General features: G+C 40.5%; 1 protein-coding gene across 4 annotated transcripts in view; it reads left to right on the top strand.

Annotated features, from left to right (window-relative positions):
* The window catches only part of PGGT1B (protein geranylgeranyltransferase type I subunit beta), a 55,661-nt gene continuing 33,039 nt past the window's right edge, over positions 1-22,622 (top strand). Inside the window, exons 1-3 of one of the 4 annotated variants that reach the window (XM_088839858.1) lie at positions 1-169; positions 10,419-10,559; positions 12,513-12,631. In XM_088839858.1, coding sequence (XP_088695984.1) covers positions 30-169; positions 10,419-10,559; positions 12,513-12,631 — 400 coding nt within the window. In that variant the 5' untranslated portion in view covers positions 1-29. Of the gene's footprint in view, positions 170-1,655; positions 1,787-10,418; positions 10,560-12,512; positions 12,632-20,660; positions 21,517-22,622 lie in introns of those variants that run through there. The other 3 variants (XM_055436036.2, XM_055436035.2, XM_055436039.2) reach the window with 3 other exon arrangements.

Raw genomic sequence — 22,622 nt, 5'->3', positions numbered from 1 at the left:
GTCGCCGCGGACGTCGTTTCCGTAGCACTATGGCGGCCACGGAGGATGAGCGGCAGGCGGGGAGCGGAGAAGGAGAGCGGTTGGATTTCCTGCGAGACCGGCACGTGCGGTTCTTCCAGCGCTGCCTCCAGGTTTTGCCTGAGCGCTACTCTTCGCTCGAGACCAGCAGGTAATTGGTAGCTCACAGTCAGCGGGGCCGACACGGGGCCCGGCCCCTCGAAAGGCGCTGCGGAGCTTTACGGCTTAGGGGGCGCCCGCAGGGGGCTGCGCCGCCGCCCGCTGGGCACTGCCTCCGCTCCCGGGCCGTGCTGCGGTCCCCATTGCTCCCGCGAGCTGAGGCCAGAGGGCTGGGACGAGCTGAAGTCGTGGGCTTTTGGAATCTTCAGGTTCCGCCCTGTTTCACTTCCCAAACATTTTTTTCGTATCAACTCGGAGTTGCTTCCGCGAGCCTGTGAGTCACTTGGCCTCACTTCTGAGTATAAAAAGAGCATTTGTCGTCGTATTTTAACTAATAATCTCTCTAGTGCTTTCCTTGCCTCCCTAAGGTCATTAACTCTTCATTGAATGTCTGTATGACATGTCTGTATGACATTCAATGTATAGGAGCGGCAAAGAGCCTCTTTGGTTTCCGTAGATAAGAACTTTCCAGGAATTATAAATCTAATGATAGGACTGGCGTAAAAGATGCAGTGTTGGTTGGAGTAGCCTGTTAAAGTTTTATTTGCAGTAGCTTTGTGAGTTGGGGTTGTCTGAGGACTGTGATCTGGCAGAGGCTAAGAAACTGAATTAGCTTCAGAGTAGAAGTCTGGGTATGAGAAGAACGAGAGGAGGAGGCGATCTTTGCTCTGCATTGCTGTATTTCAAAGTGAGATTCCAAAGATGCCTTGGACTGGCTTGGAAGAGAAAGCAGATTGGTTTTGCCTAATCTCTTTCCGTATTTTCTTAACTGCTGCTGCTGCTGCTGCTAAGTCACTTCAGTCGTGTCCAACTCTGCGTGACCCCATAGACGGAAGCCCACCAGGCTCCCCCGTCCCTGGGATTCTCCAGGCAAGAACACTGGAGTGGGTTGCCATTTCCTTCTCCAATGTGTGAAAGTGAAAAGTCAAAGTGAAGTCGCTCAGCCACATTAGACTCGTAGCGACCCCATGGACTGCAAGCCACCGGGCTCCCCCGTCCATGGGATTTTCTAGGCAAGAGTACTGGAGTGGCTTGCCATTGCCTTCTCCGTTTCTTAACTGAGCCTGCTGTTAAACGGTTTGGCCGTTTCATGACTGGGTCAGTTTTGGAAGTTTTATAGATTACTTCTGCATACACGGTCAAGAAATATTATATAGGTGCTGGAGGACAGCTGAACAAGACATGCAAGTAGTTTCAAAAGAGCTTTCAATAGGTTCCTAAACCAGATTTCCTTAGACTTTCCCTAATCACCCTTTTCCTAAAGAGACTACTTCCAGTCACCACCTGAAATTATGTATTGATTGATTGGTTTAATATCTTTCACATAGGATTGTAGACTTCAGGAAGGCACAGTTTTTGTCTTTCTTGTTTACTTCTATAATACCTGGACTGCTACATCCAAATTGGTGGCCATATTTAGATATTTAAATTTTAATTAAAGTTAAATAAAATTTAAAAATCACTTCCTCTGTTTGCAGTAGCTACCACACTTCAAGTGCTCAGTCACCACATTGGCCTGTGGCTTTTGTTTGTGTTTCAACATTTCCGACATCTCAAAAAGTCCTACTGGACAGCACTGCACTAGATCCTTGACTAATCTGGCATAAAGGTAGGCAATAAGTACATAATTTGTTGAGTAATCATTCTGAGCTTAGCCCTGAAAGATGAGCAGATTTTTGCTAAAGAAGGAGTGAAGCATCATTTATATTCCTTTCTCCATCCATGTGTATTGATGGACTAGTAGAGCCCATGTCTTGACCTAAATTAAATTAGCATTTCCAAAACTCAGTCAGTTCATTGTGATGGTATGGGATGTTTAGAAATATACTGGTAAATCCCATTTATAGTTTATAATGATTAATTTTATGTGACTTTAAGGCATTTGAATTAAAAATATCCTGTTTTGACTGTTTAAGCAGTTGAACTTTGCCTGTAGCTATCACAGGTCTGTGGTTGCCTTTTCAAAATTCCACTATGTTTGATCTCTCTAAAATTCAGCAAGTACAAAACCATATAGACTATGTTGGCGGTAAACTTTAATGTTGCTCATAGCAAAAGTAAAGCAGCAAAAATTCTCTGATTAAATAATTAACAATTGATTTGATAGCCATATAATCTTAGAATTTACACCAGGCATTGTATATTAGATAACAGATGTGTAGTATCACTGCACTAGTAAAGAAGCATTAATTATATTCTTTTTATGCTTCATGTTTGTTACCTAATCATTTTGGATTCTTTTAAATAGCTCAGTTAATAACCACATTTAAGATACTCTGCACATACTGGTTTTTGTAGTGATTTTTTAGAAGTTTTTCAGTATTTCTTGATTCAAACTTTTTCCTTCCCTTCAGTTCAGTTCAGTCGCTTAGTCGTGTCCGACTCTTTGTGACCCCATGAACCACAGCATGCCAGGCCTCCCTGTCCATCACCAGCTCCCGGAGTTCACTCAAACTCATGTCCATCGAGTCGGTGATGCCATCCAGCCATCTCATTCTCGGTCGTCCCCTTCTCCTCTCGCCCCCAATCCTTCCCAGCATTAGAGTCTTTTCCAGTGAGTCAACTCATCGCATGAGGTGGCCAAAGTATTGCAGTTTCAGCTTTAGCATCAGTCCTTCCAATGAACACCCAGGATTGATCTCCTTTAGAATGGACTGGTTGGATCTCCTTGCAGTCCAAGGGACTCTCAAGCATCTTCTCCAGCACCACAGTTCAAAAGCATCAATTCTTCGGCGATCAGTTTTCTTCACAGTCCAACTCTCACATCTGTACATGACCACGGGAAAAACCGTAGCCTTGACTAGACGGACCTTGGTTGGCAAAGTAATGTCTGTGCTTTTTAATATGCTATCTAGGCTGGTCATAACTTTCCTTCTAAGGAGTAAGCGTCTTTTAATTTCATGGCTGCAATCAGCATCCGCAGTGATTTTGGAGCCCAAAAAAATAAAGTCTGACACTGTTTCCACTGTTTCCCCATCTATTTCCCATGAAGTGATGGGACCAGATGCCATGATCTTCGTTTTCTGAATGTTGAGCTTCAAGCCAACCTTTTCACTCTCCTCTTTCACTTTCATCAAGAGGCTTTTTAGTTCCTCTTCACTTTCTGCCATAAGGGTGGTGTCATCTGCATATCTGAGGTTATTGATATTTCTCCCAGCAATCTTGATTCCAGCTTGTGCTTCTTCTAGCCCAGCGTTCCTCATGATGTGCTCTGCATATAAGTTAAATAAGCAGGGTGACAATATACAACCTTGATGTACTCCTTTTCCTATTTGGAACCAGTCTGTTGTTCCATGTCCAGTTCTAACTATTGCTTCCTGACCTGCATACAGGTTTCTCAAGAGGCAGGTCAGGTGGTCTGGTATTCCCATCTCTTTCAGAATGTTCCACAGTTTATTGTGATCCACACAGTCAAAGACTTTGGCATAGTCAATGAAGCAGAAATAGATGTTTTTCTGGAACTCTCTTGCTTTCCCCATGATCCAGTGGATGTTGGCAATTTGATCTCTGGTGCCTCTGCCTTTTCTAAAACCTGCTTGAACATCTGGAAGTTCACGATTCACATATTGCTGAAGCCTAGCTTGGAGAATTTTGAGCATGACTTTACTAGCATGTGAGATGAGTGCAATTGTGCGGTAGTTTGAGCATTCTTTGGCATTCCCTCTCTTTGGGATTGTAATGAAGACTGACCTTTTCCAGTCCTGTGGCCATTGCTGAGTTTTCCAAATTTCCAAATTTACTTTCCTTAGTTCAGCATTAAATCCTTTTGTGGTGTATGTGATTCATAATTGACTTTAAGATGCTTGTGAAAGAAGCTTCAACTTTTTAAGCAAAGGTGACCAGTCACAAAATTTTTACTTAAGATAAAAAGCATGTTAACTAAGTCATAACTGTTAGCTGGTATTGTAGTTAAATTCCACAAGCATTTATTGAGGGGCTGCCATGTGTCTGGGTTTGAGGATATAGTATAAAGCAGCAGTACCCAGCCTATTTGTCACCAAGGACCAGATTCGTGGAAGATGATTTTCCACGGACGGAGAGGAGAGGGGAGGGTTTCGGTGCTGGATTCAAGCACATTACGTTTATTGTGCAGTTTATTCCTATTATGACATCAGCTTCAACTCACATCATCAGGCATTAGATCCTAGAGGTTGGGGACCCCCAGAAAGTAGTGATTCAGGTGTTCCTGTGTTCATTTCTTTTTACTGATAGATATGAAGCAGCTGACTCCTAGGAAGGCTACTCCTAGGAAGGCTACTCCTACTCCTAGGAAGTAATTGAACTAGACATGTAGACTCTTATTTTTAACACATCATTTTGGCAAAATCATCTCTCTCTCTCTCTTAGACTGACCAATAGAATAATTTTTCTAATAGTGGCTTTATGAAATCAAAAGGTTCACTCAAGGGTTTCCTTTTATCTTCTGAAAGATGGTGGTTATTAGGCAACTCAGGTGAATATAAACCTTGGGTTGTGAGCTTTATCAGTGAGCAGGTTTCCTTTCATGAATGGTTTAGAGAGTGGTTATGTGACATTGTTGCCATTTGTGTTTGGGCAGTGAGCATTAGCATAGGCCTTTTTAAATGGAGAAGCAAAATATTGACCATTTTCTGTTATTTTTACAGACCCAGCTCTTCTAGAAGGGTTTAGACAATTTGTTCTGTTTCCAAGACATTTGCAAAGTCTTTCTAGTCTGGCGTCCTCCATATCTCCTGTGTATCCTGTGATGTAACCACTGAGCGACCTACCAGCTGGCAGCGTCTCTGTCCTTTGGTTCCCTCCCTTATCTGAAGCACATCACAGTCTGACATTGTGTCTCTCTCAATCAGTGATAATGGGGTGCTTATAAAAGTACATATACCTGAGGCCCTCCCCAGATCTGCATCAGACTTTCTTATGGGCTTGGGAGTCTAGCAGCACAGTGAGCATCCCAGGTGGTTCTCGTGCCCACTAAAATTTGAGACAGTTTGCCTGATAGAAACAAAAGTACAAACAGATGATTACAGCAGTGCGCCCCAACTTGAACATGCATGTGGCTCACTGGGAGTCTTGTCAAAATTCAGGTTCTCAGGGTGTAGGTCTTGGCGGGGTCTGAGATGCTGCGGTTGCGACAGGCTCCCAGGTGAGGCTGAGGCTGCCGACCCCCCTTGCTGCCCTACTGTGAGTGTGTTTGCACAAAGGTTGTGATCGTCACCGGGCATTCTGGAAGCACCTGTGTAATTACACCCAAAGAGAGACTCAGAGAAGAGTCTAGTCTGAGGCTTCTTGGAAAAAGGTAACCCTGGAGCTAAATATTAAACAGTGTGTTGCGTTTTCAGGTAGGTGGGTGGATAATAGGCAAAGGACGATAAAGACAGTAAAGATAGGTAGGCGAGTGTCGAGCAGAGCGTCGTCAGTCAGTTCTCTCAATAGTGGTTCAAAGTGTAAGGCAGGTGTGATCAGAATTTAGTATGCAGGGGTAGGCGTGGACTTTGCCATGTCAAGAAGCTGGGAACTAAATATTATACGAGTGATGGGAAGTTGCCCAGCAGTGGGTCTTCCTGGTTAGATAAGCTTTTCAGAGTGATCATTAGACTTTAAATAGATCATTTTCTTAAGTGGGACAAGACCAGAACCAGAGTCATCCATAGTGACTGAAGCTGTTGCAGTCATCCAGGAGCCAGGTCTTGGGATAGCTGAAATAGGAATAGAAAGGAGAGGATGAAGAAGGAAGGAGGAATCCCAGAATTCTAGGGTTGAAACTGCCAACTAGAGAACACGAGGCAGAAGTAGCAGGTTTAGAAAGGAATTAGATGATTTCTATAGTAGCACTTATACCGTATAGCTCCTTTGTAATCCCCGCAGATTTAACCTGCTTAAGTTTAGGATGTTTGTCTTACTTATTTTTGTCATGACATCTAGTCTGTAGTTGTAAAGAATCTACCTGCAATGCGGGAGACCTGGGTTCGATCCCTGGGTTGGGAAGATCCCCCTGGAGAAGGGAACGACTACCTATTTCAGTATTCTGACCTGGAGAATTTCATGAACTGTATCTATAGTCCTTGGAGTCACAAAGAGTCAGACACGAATTTCACTTCTAGTCTATAGTGGATATTCAGTAAACATTTCTTATTAAAAATTAGTTCGCAGGAGAAATTTTATTTTGCATGTTAAATAATTCCAAAAATGTGTGACTCTTCTTGAAAATATTTATAGGCTGAGTCAGCTGTTTCAAGATATTGTGAATAAAGAATAGGCTTAAAATTCTGGAAATCATGAATCTTTCCACCATTCATTCTAAGTTATTTATTGGTGCTTCTATGTACTATGTATTTTAAGTTCATGATTCTTTCTAATGTATACTATAAGACTCTCCATTTCCACATTTAATTTTATCCAGCAGCTGTACTTCTATATCTTAATGTAACTATTTGTTTATAATTTTAGAACTCTTTTGCAGTATGATTTTGGCCATGTTGTTGTCGTTGCTAAGTTGTGTCTGACTCTTTTGCGATCCCATGGACTCCTGCCTGCTAGGCTCCTCTGTCCATGGGGTTTCCCAGGTAAGAACACTGGAATGTGTTGCCATTTCCTTCTCCAAGGGATCTTCCTGACCCAGGGATCGGACCCTAGTCTCCTGCATTGGCAGGCAGGTTCTTTACCACTGAGCCACCAGGAAAGCCCTGGTTTGGCCATAGCCCCACCTTAGATCTAGGCAGGAATGCAGTCTATCGTTGAAGATGCTGGTAGATGTCAGTAAAGAAATTTGTACTAAAAAGTAGCAGAGCAAGTGAGCCAAAATTTGAGAATCTAGTCAATTCCCATGAATAGAAAGTGAAAGTTGCTCAGTCGTGTCCAACTCTTTGCGAACCTGTAGACTATATAGTCCATGAGATTCTCCAGGCCAGAATACTGGAGTGGGTAGCCTTTCCCTCCTCCGGGGGATCTTTCCCAACCCAGGGATCAAACCCAGGTCTCCCACATTGCAGTCAGATTCTTTACCAGCTGAGCCACAAGGGAAGCTCAGGAATACTGGAGTGGATAGCCTATCCCTTCTCCAGCAGATCTTCCTGACTGAGGAATAGAACCGGGTTCTCCTGCATTGCAGGCGGATTCTTTCCCAGCTGACTTACTAGGGAAGCCCTGATCCCTCACTCCCATAAGTCAGTGTTCCTGATATACTCCCAAATGATCATTCACTTGCTCTGACCTGATGGTTCAATATTCAGATAGTAGCATAGGAAAATCATATCACAGCTGATCCTTGAGCAACTTGGGGCTTGGGGCCCAGGGTGTGCAGTGGAATATCAGAGGTCAGGCTCCCCTTACCAGAGGTTCCACAACTTCAGATTGTGTGTAGTACACTGTAGTACATATTTACTGGAAGAAAAATCAGCATATACGTGGACCCATGCAGTTCAAGCTTGTATTCAAGAGTCAAACTGTAGTATGGCTAGATTTTTTTTCCCCCCACTGCACAGAATGTTTTTCCTTTTTTCTTTTGGTTCTATTCAATTCTTATTTCTTTTGTGTTGTTTTCTAACCCTGAAAACAGTTTTTTTTAAGTTTAAAAAATTTGAGGCCTTTTGGAAGCATCATTTAGCTTATGTCTCTTACCTGCAAATTGATCTGCTGGTGAAGGAACTTGATCGGGATCAGGGGGAGTGGGGTGGAGATGTGACTTTTTCATCCATGTAAGATAAAGTTTTTATATGTAATGTTCAGAGTAGGAGAAGGGGCAGGAAGACATCACTCACTTTGGTTTTTCAGGCTGCAGACTCAGAGTTCAAGTCTAGGGCAAAGAAGAAAGGAAGAAAGCAGACAGATGCACTCTGAAGAAGTAATAGAGTAAAAATCACTTCACTGGCCTCACCTCAGGCTCATGGACAGTCACCACTCTCGATGCCTGCGCCAAGTCAGGCTGCCTGGCGGTCTGTGCCCCAGGCACCATAAAACCTCACATTATTTCTCCCAGAGGCCCCCAGCCCAGAATTCCTTTTTATTCCTTAGGAATTATTTAATTCTCTCACTCTCAGAGTTTTAAGACTGCTTGAGAACTCTGCAGCTGCTGCTGCTAAGTCACTTCAGTCGTGTCCGACACTGTGTGACCCCACAGATGGCAGCCCACCAGGCTCCCCCGTCCCTGGGATTCTCCAGGCAAGAACACTGGAGTGGGTTGCCATTTCCTTCTCCAATGCGTGAAAGTGAAAAGTGAAAGTGAAGTCGCTCAGTCGTGTCCGACTCGTAGCAACCCCATGGACAGCAGCCTACCAGGCTCCTCCATCCATGGGATTTTCTAGGCAAGAGTACTGGAGTGGCTTGCCATTGCCTTCTCCGCTTGAGAACTCTAGCATGGTCCAAAAAAGAATATTTTCTTATTATCTTATCTTAGTGGAAGGTTGGATGTTTGCTCCAAAGAGCAAACTTGCTTCTTAGTTCTCTTCTGCCAGCCACTGCTGGATGCTAAGTTTGATAAACAATTATCCTATTAACCTTAGTCAAAACTGCTATGGGTTGAAAATGCTGGACTTTGAGAAGCCTTTAATAATTAAGTATATAAAGTTTTAAAATAGTTTACTGTCAGATGACTGATTTCCATACCATAGTACAATTTTAAAAAAGATCATTCGGTTAACACTTGCATACAGATAATAGTATGACTTGAGAGCAGAGTTTCTAGACCTCAGCACTTTTGACATTTTGGTCCAGATACTTCTTTGTTGAATGGTGCTTTCTTGTGCATCATAGCAGCATACCTCGCTTTTACCAACTAGATAGCAAAGAGCACCCTTCTCTAATGATGAAAACCAACATTGTCTTCAGAATGGCCGCTTGGGCGCAGTATTGCCCCAGTGGAACACCACTGTGCTTCTATAAGCCTTGCTGCCCACTAGAATCACCTGGGAAGCTCACTGCTTCCCATCGCAGCTCACCCAAACCCCAGGTTCCAGACCCTACCTTCCATCTAGAATTTCTGATTTCTTTGCTGTGCGTGAGGTCTTGGCCTCCAGGTTTTGCTGGTGGTGTATTGTCTTTAAGCCGATTCTAATTGCACCATACTTGAGAAATACCCCTTTGACTCAGAGCCACTTCAGTAGTTTTCCGTTGGTTATCTATCATTGAAATCTGATGTAAGTTACTTGAGTTCTTTGGATTTTATTATCTTGAGCTAGAAAACTAAAGAGATGGAGTGGATGACTAATGCTTTTAATTTAAAAAATAATACCTACTTATTTTTACAGCCCCTTGTTTATGTTTTTCTGTAACATATTTTAGTAATGGAAAGATCATTGTTTTATCAACATTTTCATGTTGTCTCTCACTTATATCTCTCTTCATCTTGCTTAAAGACTCCGCCAGCAATGCGGTCTAGGCGGGATGAGTCCCTGCATGGGGAAGATCCCCTGGAGGAGAGCGTGGCAACCCACTCCAGTATTGTTGCCTGGAGAATCGCATGGACAGAGGAGCCTGGCGGGTTGTATAGTCCTTGGGGTCACAAAGAGTCGGACACGACTGAGTGACTGAGCACATAGCAATGATTTAATAAACTAAATTATTAGATGTCTTATTTTACCCAACTGTAGTCATTCGCTTTATAGATTTTAGCACAACTGAACCCGTGATAGCTCTCCAGGAAGGTTAGATGTAATATTACATGTCCTTTGTTAGTTAATTCTGTACATTATTTGACTACATACCATGCACAAGGCAGACCTTATCTCATGAAACATAATTTTCACCAAGAGAAGTGACTTTCAGATGTGGGTACTGTTAAGTAGAAATTTTCCCCATGTCTAAAGCATTTTGTTTTAGAGAAGAGTGGTTGGGGGTGGGGGGATGGTGGAGATTGCCAACCAGTGAAAAGGCCTGTAGTGTTAAGACTGTGAACGTTATGCTGTCCCTTCAAATCAGGAAATAGCAGTAGTAATTGCTTCTATTTATCCAGCGCTCGCTTGTGAGCAGGTGAGCACAGTAACTGTGTGAAGTGAAGGATTCACAGGCGAGGGAGCTGACTTAGGAGAGACTTAGAAAGCGCTCAGCGACTTAGCCAGGTCACCGACGGACGGAATTGGCCACCTGAGGATCTGACTCCAGCTGGTTTCACTGCGGATCTGAGCTCTCACCCATTGCTTCCCCCATAAAGGGGTTCCACTCCCCTGCATTTAGTCCTGATCTCACGCAGGTCATTCACCTCTCTAGTTCAGGTGGGTTTCAGTGACTTGTTGGAATTAAACTGAGATAATAAATGAGATATTTTCTAGGTCAGTGCCTGCTGCTGCTGCTAAGTTGCTTCAGTCGTGTCCGACTCTGTGCGACCCCATAGATGGCAGCCCACCAGGTTCCTCCATCCCTGGGATTCTCCAGGCAAGAACACTGGAGTGGGTTGCCATTTCCTTCTCCAGGTCAGTGCCTAATACATAGTAATAATATCTCAATGGGCTTCCCATTTGGCTCAGCTGGTGAAAAATCCACTCGCAATGTGGGAAACCTGGGTTCAATTCTGGGTTGGGATGATCCCCTGGAGAAGGGATAAACTACCCACTCCAGTATTCTGGCCTGGAGAATTCCATGGACTGTATAGTCCACAGGTTCACAAAGAGACGCGACTGAGCGATGTTCACTTTCCACTTTCCAGTCTCTCGATTATGTAAGTCTCCCAGGATGTCTTCTTGAGTATACCAGTATCTCACTAGTTTTAATTTTTGCCTTTAAGCTTTGGTTGAAATTAAACTGCTGATTTCTCCTCCTGTTATCTAATGGATGCCAGCCTTTTCAACCAGGGATTAGAGAGAGATTTATACCCTTTAAAAAAAATGAGTGACTGTTTTTCCATTTCTCCTAAAGTTGGTAATACCATTCTAAATGCAGAGAAGAGAAATTAATTATATATAGTGATTGCCTTAGTGTATTAAGGCTTAATTTTCTCTTGGGATCTCTATTTAAAAGGTTATAGAATGCATTGAGTGGCTCTGCTAGCAGACTTTAGGCCAGGTAATTTGAGGTACTAGTTTGTCAGTATTAGTCACAGGAATTATTAGAATATGGAAATGAGATATCCATGTTCAATCAGGCAACACCGGAGAAGGCATCTCAACAGGAAAGGAACTGTATATCTAACAAACTCTTCATGTGGAAAGCAACCACTGCGGGGACCAGTTATATATGAGAGCCCAAGCTTAGCTTTCTGAGTCAGTGCAGTCTTGGAGGGGAAGGGTTTGTTTTAGAGTGTTCCATTTCGTCAAAGACTGTTCATTTCTAGGAAATGGGAGTTAAAATGCATTTGCATTTTTATTGTTCCTTGTTCCCCCTTTTTTCCCAAGGGGTCACATTATTTATAAACAAATTTGAATAATGATAGATTTATTCTAACATCCTTAAAGATTAAGCACCACGTATAAGCATAACTGCAGATGGTGACTGCAACCATGAAATTAAAATGCTTGCTTCTTGGAAGAAAAGCTATGACCAACCTGGTTAGCATATTAAAAAGCAGAGACATTACTTTGCGGACAAAGGTCCGTCTAGTCAAGGCTATGGTTTTTCCTTCAGTAGTCATGTATGGATGTGAGAGCTGGACTGTAAAGAAAGCTCAGCACTGAAGAATTGATGCTTTTGAACTGTGGTGTTGGAGAAGACTCTCCTGAGAGTCCTTTGGACTTCAAGGAGATCAAACCAGTCAATCCTAAAGGAAATCAGTCCTGAATATTCATTGGAAGGACTGATGCTGAAGCTGAAACTCCAATACTTTGGCCACCTGATGCGAAGAACTGACTCTTTGGCAAAGACCCTGATGCTGGGTAAGATTGAAGGCAGGAGGAGAAGGGGACAACAGAGGATGAGGTGGTTGTATGGCATCACCAACTCAATGGACAGGCGTTTGGGTGGACTCCGGGAGTTGGTGACGGACAGGGAAGCCTGGTGTGCTACAGTCCATGGGTTGGCAAAGAGTTGACTGAACTGATAAATTGCTCTTGGCGAATCAGTGAAAATTGGGATTTCTATATATTTTCCATTTTCCATCCTTTTGGCTTTATATATTACTGATTAGGTGCATGGAATTCTTTCTCAAATCTACTTTTAGCCTTTAGGTTGCTTTTAACCTTGCTTCAGTGAATTCATGTATACTTCAAATGAGTAGGATTGAGTTCTTAAGCCTTAAACGTCCCTTTATTAGAAATTAAAACAAAAGTTTGATTGATATTATTAAATTATAAGAATAAATTGGGTTTTTCTGTTTTTACAAGTTGGGGCTATTGTTTAAATTATTGTAAAGTTAGAATGAGTTTGTTATTTTTCTGAAAGAGAAAGACTTCATTGGTTTGATAAGATGGAATTTTATATTTTTTTCTTTTTAGGTTGACTATTGCATTTTTCGCACTCTCTGGGCTGGATATGTTGGACTCCTTAGATGTGGTGAACAAGGATGATATAATAGAGTGGATTTACTCCCTGCAGGTCCTTCCCACAGAAGACAGTGAGTGAGTTTTTAGCATTTTATTTTTAGTGTGACTAGTTGTACCTAGCGTAACACGTGTGTTGGACTCGGAAATCTTCGTGTATTCACAAGCCATTAGCATATTGGGTTGGCTGAAAAGTTCGTTCGGGTTTTTCGTAACATCTTACAGAAAAACACGAACAAACTTTTCGGCCAACCCAGTATTTTATTCATCTGCGTTTTCCTTGAAATGCGACTCTCCCTTTCGTTGTGAGCAAGGTGCTGACCAAGGTAGGCATCGTTCCTGGAGAAGACTGCTCTGAGGTTGAGCGGGATTCACAGTTGTGCAGCATGCTGCTGGGCACGTCCACCCTGACGGCTGCTGCTTGACGACTTGTATCCACGTTTATATTTGATCGGTTTTGTAGCATTCACTCTGTTTTTCATTCTTAGCCATTCCTCTTGTCTCTTCACTGAAAAACTCCTTGCCGTCAAAAAGTTTCATTCCAGCCTCCTAACTATTTTCCCCGCTACATGTTCCATTAGTGTTTCTTTAATGGTTTCTTAGAACTCTTGGTTATACTTCAGTCATTTTTATGGTTCTTAAAACTTTATATATTTTGATCAATTAAATAAATTCTCAGAATTCACAAATTACTGATCAGCTAAATTCGCACAAGTTTTATAAACTCTGTTGTTCACTCCATTAAGTTTAAAATATTGAATATTGATTTAACTTATAAATGTTAGAAATTCTAACATTGAGTTGAATTAGATCAAGCCCAAATAAACTCCCAGAAACTCATGCACTTGTTATATGTGATCACTGCTTACCTTTATTTTATGAGTCAGCATTTATAATTTAATAATGTGGTTCATTGGTTGGAGTAATCTCACCCAGGTAAGCTTTGGGGAAATAATAAACCAAAACTTTATTTAGAAAGAAAGCTTTAATCTATTAGCAGATACCATTGGACATAGTTTGAACTTTCTACTGTATTATTCTTGAAGTTTGTAGCATTTGTTTGTAATTTTAAAGTCTTTGCCTGTTAATGAATTCTTGTTAAAAAATGACTAGGCAGTTTTAGATCTTTCAGAATTCTAATATAAATAACCATGTTTCACCAATGACATGAAGCAGCGTATGTGATATACTGATGAGTAGTTGTTGATTCTAACATGTTGCTGAGTAGTATTTATTGAATGTTCTGCTGCTAAACTTGTATAGAGGGACTGCTGTAAATTATGAGATATGGTTCTCATTCTCTACGAGCTCGTGGCTGAGATGAGGTCAAGTTCTAGTCACCTGCAAAATGGAAGTAATTTGTATTTTCCTTTTTAATCAGAATTTTTTTTCACTAGTCTGAAAGTCTGGAAGTTTTTAAAAAGTTAGATATTAATATTAAACAAATGTAAGGTAGTTTTGTTACAGATTATGTGTAATTTTTATTTCTTTACTAATAATACATGTCCTAATTATAAATTGTTGTTTCCTAAATATATTTCATATAGTACGGATAAGAAATTATACACTGTGGTAAGTAGCAAAGCTATTCTATAAGAAGTTTTTGCTAAAATATATTAATTTTAGACATTACTTATGATACTCATTTCCTTGGAATAAAATAGCTATGGTCTCTCTAGAAATGTAGGAAACCCATGCAATAGCTTGCAATTATCAGAGCACTAGCCATTTTTTTCATTGTGCTTCCTACTTTCTTTTATATTTTTATCTGCCTTTAAGGACTGTTTGCTGGCTTCATGATTGAGCTAATTAATACCGTATTCTTTTTGAAGGCTTCTTTCTTTTCTCACTATTTGATCTTTTGTTGTGAGAGCCTTGCCAGCTGTCATCTGAAACTGTCACATCATCCCTGATAATTGTGTTAGCTGTGCACTCACTAGACTGACCAGGATGAGAGAGGTGGAGAATAACAGATGTTGACGAGAATGTTGCACATCTGTAACACTATTTTATAGCTACTGTTTGGCAGTATTTACTAAAACCGAACAAATATACTTTCTGTGACAGCAATTCTGCTCCCTAATATGTACCCAACCAGAAACAAAAATATGCATCCTCCAGAAGATATGTGCTAGAATGGTCATTCATCGCAGTATTTTCATAGCCCGGAGTAGGAATATGCAAACTACCCATCATTGGTGGTGTAGATCAGTGATGTATCGGAATTCACACACTGGATCACTCTACAGTAATGGGAAAGGACAGTTTAGACCTACATACAAAAATTTGGATGAATGTCACAAACATATTCTGTGATAAAGAAATATATAGTATATTATTCTATTAATGCAAAGTAAAAATGTCAGTAAAGCCAATCTGAGCCTTTGGGGAGTGCCAAGAAGGAGCAGGACGGGCGTCTTGGGTGCTGGTCATGTACTTTTTCCTGAGCAGAGAGCTGGTTATACAGGTAAGTTTACTTTGAAGAAGTTCATTAAGCTGTTTACTACACTTTGATGAAAGTTAAAATTTTTTTTGAATTTGGATGTACTTACCATCTCTTTTGGAGAAGGCAATGGCAAGCCACTCCAGTACTCTTGCCTAGAAAATCCCATGGATGGAGGAGCCTGGAGTCCGTGGGGTCACTAAGGGTCGGACACGACTGAGCAACTTCACTTTCACTTTTCACTTTCATGCATTGGAGAAGGAAATGGCAACCCACTCCAGTGTTCTTGCCTGGAGAATCCCAGGGACGGGGGAGCCTGGTGGGCTTCCGTCTATGGGGTCACACAGAGTCGGACACGACTGAAGTGACTTAGCAGCAATAGCAGCAGCACCATCTCTTTTGATCCATCAAAATTCTCTTTCCCATTGTACTTTCAACTCCGTGTACTGCATAGATTGAAGCCCATTGCTAATTTTTTACTTTTTCAGTCATTGCTGCTTAACTGTTGCTTAAGGTATTTTTGCTTACGTTTGAAATGTAGACTTCTGGAGGGCATTGAATGAACCTGTCTTAGATTTTTTTTTTCTCATTTCACGTGTAGTGAATCATTGCGTATCAGCAGTTGTTGGACTGTAAATGACTTATACCTTTTCTTATTTTTTTTCTTTTCTATATTTTTACATTTAGCCTACAGCATCCTCTGGCTCCTCAAATACTTTCACATTTATATGGCATTTGCAAGCTGAATAGAATGCTTTCTGTAACTCATAACTCTCTGTTTGTCCTACTTTGTGATATCACATAAAATCCTAGTGGACTTAAAAATCTTAAAAGTGTTAAACAGAACCCAGAGACCATAAAGGAAAAATCTGGCAGATTTGATTAAATAAATATTTTTAAATGTGACATAGGGAAAGATAAAGTTGGATAAATAACAGACTTGGAGGAAATTGTGGCACTGTATATACTAGACAAAATATTAATATCAAAACTGTAAGAAGTTGTTAAAAGATTGAGGAAAAGATGACACATTGCCATTTAGAAAATGACAAAATTTGTGAATAGATACTTCACAAAAGAAGTACATATACTCATTAAATACATGAAAAGAGGATCAACTGATATTAGAAATTAGGGAGATGCAGTACAGACAAGAATATTAACATTATTTTTTACCTAACACATCAATTTACCAAAAAGTTTTTTAAAGTTGGTAAGAATGTGGGGAAAGGAGCACTTTAATACTCTATTGGTGGAAGTAAAAATTGTAACCTTTGGAAGGACATGTTAGAAGTGTGGCTTTTTGCCCTCACCTATCCTTGTGTGTGTTGTATCTAGTTAAATAATGGTCCCCCAAAGGCATGTGCACCCTGAATATCAGAGGGTGACTACATTGGGAAGGAGGGTCTTGGCAAGCATAACTAGGGTAAAGATCTCAAGAAGAGTGACTGGTGTCCTTTAGGGAGAATGGAAGGGAGTTACTTTCCGGAGGACAGGCCCTGTGAAGACAGACGCAGGGCTCAGGGGTGGGTCTGCGTGGTAAAGAGCATCAGGAGTGCCCACCAGAAACTGAGAGGGGGTATACACTGGGCTTTTCCCTCAGAGCCCTTGAAAGGATCCAGCCTACCGACAACTTGATTTTGAACTCCTGGGCTCTACAGCTATGAGAGAATACATTTCTGTTGTTTAAAGCCGCCAGGTTAGTGGTAAGTTGTTGCTAACCTCAGGAAACTAATGTGCACAGAACTCTGTGTAGAGGGATGTGTTGGCATTGTTTGTTACAGTAATACGTCAGAAACAGTTACATATCCACCAAAAGCGAAACAGTTAAATAAGCTGTAGGCCAGTAAAGAGTACTACCTGGTAGTAAGGTGATTGAGGGAGATCTGCATATGTACTTACATGAAACTTCATCAAATGCAGTTAAATGATAAATACCAACATGTATGGTGGTGTTTTGTTTTAATAATCTATTAACATCAATGTATAGGAAAAGCTCCAAAGCATGCATAGACAGCCTTTGTGGAGGAGGAGGTAGATGAGAACAGAGGTAGGGGATGGCTGGATAAGGTACTTTAGTTTTATTCTATATTTCTGCCTTGTTTGAATGCTGACAATAAATATTCTGTATTTTAAAATTTTAAGTTAAAAAATCTTTATCTCAGCCTCTCTTCAAAACACAACACAAATAAACAAAAACTAAGCCAATTTATATGATTATACACAAATATTGACATTTTGCGACTGGTGGGAACAATTCAGTGCCTTATAATATTTTGTAGTTTTCAAATGCGTCATTACATTGTTCTTCCCTCAGTCTGCCTTTCCCAGAAGCAGGGCAGACGTTGAGAGGAAGAGTGAGTGAGAGGCCTGCCCGAGGCCACACACAGATATCAGTGACAGAGTCGTACTGGTACCCCTGGCTTCTGAACCCAGGTCCCCATGCTGCTGTGCTAGTACATATAGTCCCTTGTGGAAACGGTCCTGTGTGGCAATTAAATGCATTGTGAATATTTAATCACAGTTATCCCTGGCCTTCCATTTAACCCTAGGGTTGTAAATACCCCCATGGTATCCTAGAAATAAGCGTGCGGTCAGACCATTGGAGGGTTGGGACCCTTCTCATCAGTGTCAGGAAGTATTTGGGAAACCCCAGGGATCAGCCTAGGGACTTCATTACCCTCTCTGACCAGGGGCACAACCAGACAATTTTGGAGCTAGAACAAAACAAGGAGTATTCTAGTCCATCAGTTTACAGGTGGACGTTAAGATCCAGAGAGAGTAATGATCTGTGCACAATAATATAACTAGTTAATGCTAGAGGCAGAGTTAGAATACAGCTTTCTGTTTCTCATTTTCAGCTCTCCCTGGATTGACCCCATGCATCGAGTGCGCTTTTTATCACGTGTATTTTTCTGTGAGATGCAGATTTTTTCATGAGAACTCTGAGGCTGTCTTATGTGTCTAAAGGAAAATAAATCTGGTATCACTTCCTTTAATAGAGCTCATAAAAATTAGAAATAAGTGTTTGGAAATGTAGATAAAGTGGTTTAACATTAAAAGGTAAAATGTTCAACAATTTCAATTTTTTAGTAGACTTTCAGTGAGTTTGCTTCCTTTTTTAATTTTAAACAACATGCTGGAAATGTAAGTATAGTTTCATGTGGCTAAACTGAGCGTTAAAAATCTTAGAAATTATAGAACACTTGTTTGGGAGGCATTGAAGATCAAGAATTTTGTGTAAAGATAGTGTCCCAGTCATGGGTTGGTTTCTGTCCCCAGCGGCCCTTAGTCACTTATCTGGTATGCTATGCCACAAGTCTTTTCACAGCCCACCTGCAGTTCCAAATTCTCAACTTACTGTTTTGTTGGATGAAATGCTGTTAAATATCAAATCTCTATGAAAGAAAATCCCCCACCTGCCTTCTCTTTAACTGGTCTAGGTCCTATTCTAAAACTAATCTGTGGAATTTAGGAAATAGATATAAAAAATTTTTTAAGCTATATTTTATTTACCTTGTGTGGATCTTTCTTGACATCCTGAAACAGGAGTCATATAAGATATGTTCTTTTACTAAGAAGCCTTGTGTTTCTTGAGACCTGTGAAAAGTTATTTCTATAGCCATAAAATGTAAATATCTACTTTTACATTAACAATATCACCACATTCACTTAAATTCTTTTTGCATAGTACAATAACATAACTTTGAAAATGAAAATTAGAAAGTTAAGAACATAACCAAAACAAGGTTTGGATTATGTTTAAGCAGTGCAAAACCACTAGTAATGTGGTGATATTTTAGCTCGAGTTATCTTTTATTGGGAACATTTAAATATAATATTTTATGTATTTTTATTTTGTCTCAATAAAATTTTCTCTTAAAAGAGGGCAAATGCATTTTCTTGTGAAAAGCAAAGTAACTCTGCTTACTAAAATAAATCTTTTTAAACTCTCATTAAAGTTTTATATTTTGTGAGTTCCTTTGCTTTTTAGAGAATATCTAAGTACATTGTTTTTATGATGCTTGGCATATGGCTGGTGTTTCTATGAGTTTAGTAGTCAAATCCTAAGTTGTAATTCAGATATGACCCAGTCATCAAGCAGAAGTCAGCTTTGTAGCTTAATACTTATCTTTAATGTGCAAGCATGCAGATAAAGGGATTGTCTTTCTTTATGGATGATAGCTAAACATGTTTTATTCTTTAATATATCTCTCTACATAGTTGGCCTTCCTTGGTGACGGAATGATAAAGAACCTACCTGCCAATGCAGGAGACATGGGTTTGATCCCTGACTCAGGAAGATTCCCTGAAGGAAGAAATGGCAGCCCACTCCAGTATTCTCACCAGAAGAATCCCAGGGACAGAGGAGCCTGGTGGGCTACAACCCATGGGGTTGCAAAAGAGTTGGACATGACTTAGTGACTAGACAACAGCTGCATATTCACACATAAATACCCATATGTATATTGCACCCCTTCGTGTGCCCATTTTTGCTGATGCTCCTTTTTCTTTCTGTTGACCCAGTTTCATTTTTTAAGTAATCTGGGTTTTTATGATGCATGGCTGTCTAAGCTACTTCCATGTAACAAGGTAAACTAGTTTGACTTTATGGATATATTCACCAAGTCAGTGGTTCTCAATTCTGGCTGTGTAATAAGGCAGGGATTATTTTTCTTTCTTATATGTATTAATTCAGGCCCTACTCTGAGGGTTTTGATGTGGGCCGAGGTTACAACTCAAAAGCATCTACATTTTTCCGAACTAGCCTTGATAATGTTCATCAGCCAGACCACATTTTATTTGCTAGTACTGAATAGGAACACTGGAGGGCGCTATCTAAAACCCTCCAAAGAAGTTTAAACTTTATCCTGAATATGCATTCAGTTGTAAGTTTGGAATAAATTGCATGTTTATACTTGAATAGTTATCATAAATAGGATTATAAAAGAATTCACAGTAGCAGACAAATCTTGACAGGAACCAGAAAGAATGGCCTGATGAATTTTTTAAGATGATGTGTACTCCCTTTTGAAAATGGAAGAAAAGATATATTTATTTTAAAGAAACTTTCCTTTATTAAGCCCATACTATATATCAGCCTCATTATGAAATTGACTTAGTGGGGGCCCCAGAAGGTTTCTTAAGGAAAGTATAAACTCAGACCTGAAACATGGAATCAGAGCTTTCTTTCATCAAAAGTAGAAATAGGATTTGATTTTCATAGAGAACTGTCAGCTTGAAAGGACAACTTTTAAAAAGGCAATCCAAAGGGAAAAAAGAAAAAGCTGATTGCAAAAGTTTAAGTAATAATAGTAAAGCATTTTAGGGTTCAGATAAAATATAGGATCTAGGAAAATATATTGTTTAACATTGCCCCTCACCCAATTCAAGATGGATTAAAACAAATGACACTACAAGGATAAAGGCACTCTTAGCTTGGTAAGGAAGGGATAATTTATTTTTAATTCAAAAAACACAATGTTACTTCCAGTTTGGAGTATGGAAAGAGTATTAGGCAGAATTCTGAATATGTCACCTCCTCTCCTCCCGTAATTCCTGTTCCCTGGTTTTCCAGTCAAGCGCTGATCTGGGTACTACAGATGCTGCAGATGAAGTTAAGGTTGGTAACTAGTTAATCTTAAAACATGGAGGTTGTCTATGGCTGTTATACATACAGTCACAGTATAATCACATAAGCCCTTATTACAGAAGACAAAAGAGAAAACTGCGGGGAAGGAGGACAAGAGAGATGCTGCAGAAGGGGAAACCAGAGAGAGTCTAAGCATGAGAAGGATTTGGGCCCATTGCTGTATTCTGAGATACAGGGGCCCAGATGCAGGAAATGGCAAGAGTGCCCTCTGCGGGGTAAGGGCGTGCCCTAGCTGACACCTGGCAAGGGAATAGAGACCTTGGTCTTACAACTGCAAGGAACTTGGTTCTGCCAAACAACCTTAAATGAACTCAGAGGCAAATTGTTCCCCAGAACGTCCAATAAGGAATGTAGCCCTACAACATAAAATAGTTATTTTAGCCTGGGGAGACCTACCTTGGACTTCTGACCTTACAGAACTGTGGGACAATAAATGAGTGTTGTTTTAAGTTGCTAAACTTGTGGTAATTTGTGATTACAACAATGACAAATAAAGACAAAATTCATCTTTATTCATATCCCACAAAATATTTATTCCCTTTGAAGCTTTGATGATAAGTACACTTCACCTAATTATAAGCATAATACACTTATATTTTTGTATCCTGCTTTTCTCTTAACTTGATCATGTATATTTCTCTGTGTTACTATGCAGTTTTCCCAAATCATTGCTTTTAATAGAGTAAATACATTGCTTTTCTTTGAGTAGATACAATATGTTATATATTTAACCCACTGGACTTTTGTGTCACTTCAAAATTTTTACCATCAAAATAATACCCTGAGTGTTTCTGTGCATATGGTCATCTCATATTTGAAGTTACTGGAGTGGATATTCATCTGCATCATTACCAAGTCAAAGGGTATGAGCCTTTTTATGCCTCACAGTGTATTAACAAGTCTTCAATGGCTTACCAGTTTAAAAGTCTTTAGCAAAAGTAAGAGAACCATGTTGATCAAAATCATTATCAGCGTTAGATAGTATTCGTTTTTAAGTGATTTTTGTTGTTGTTAATAGGGGAAGATTCTTGGTGCAGAGTTTTAAATTTAGGGAAGAAGTTTCCTAAATTGCTTAGAGAATTGATGTATAAGCTACTGATGTAAGTGTTTCAGGAGACATAAAACTGAAGAGTGTGAAAGGGAGAGTCACTCAGTCGTGTTTGACTCCTTTCGACCCCGTGGACTGTACAGTCCATGGAATTCTCCAGGCCAGAATACCGGAGTGGGTAGCCTTTCCCTTCTCCAGGGGTTCGAACCCAGGTCTCCCACATTGCAGGTGGATCCTTTACCCTCTGAGCCACGAGGGAAGCCCAAGAATACTGGAGTGGACAGCCTATCCCTTCTCCAGCGGATCTTCCCGACCCAGGGATCGAACCAGGGTCTCCTGCATTGCAGGCGGATCCTTTACCAGCTGAGCCACGAGGGAAGCCCTGTTATAGTGTCTAGGACCTGAAACCAATTATGATTAGTCGTGCATCAGTCAGAAGGGATGTGAAACTAGTTCCTCACCTCAGAACCAGTTTTTAAGTCAGCTTGATTTTTTTCCCCAAACTTATTTTTTTTTAACTTACTTGTTTTTAATTGAAGGAAAATTGCTTTACAATATTGTGTTGGTTTCTGCCATACATGAACATGAATCAGCCATAGGTATGCATGTGTCCCCTCCCTCTGGAGCCTCCCTCCTGCTTCCCCCTATCCCCCCGGTGTCACAGAGCCCAGTTTGAGTTCCCTGAGTCATACAGCTCGTTCCCATTGGTTATCCACTTTACACACGGTAGTGTCCATGTTTCCATGTTACTCTCTCCATTCGTCCCTCCCTCTCCTCCTCCCTCCCGCCCACATCCATAAGTCTCTTCTGTATGTCTGCATCTCCATCGTTGCCCAGTAAATAGGTTCATCAGTACCATCTTTCTAGACTCCATATATATTCATTAATATACGATATTTGTTTTTCTGACTTACTTCACTC

Source organism: Moschus berezovskii, chromosome 9, assembly GCF_049115385.1.
Source record: "Moschus berezovskii isolate FMDL1 chromosome 9, NW_MosBer_1.0, whole genome shotgun sequence".
NCBI lineage: Eukaryota > Metazoa > Chordata > Mammalia > Artiodactyla > Moschidae > Moschus > Moschus berezovskii.
Note: the sequence above shows the minus strand (reverse complement) of the source record. Positions and strands in the feature narration are given on the sequence as shown.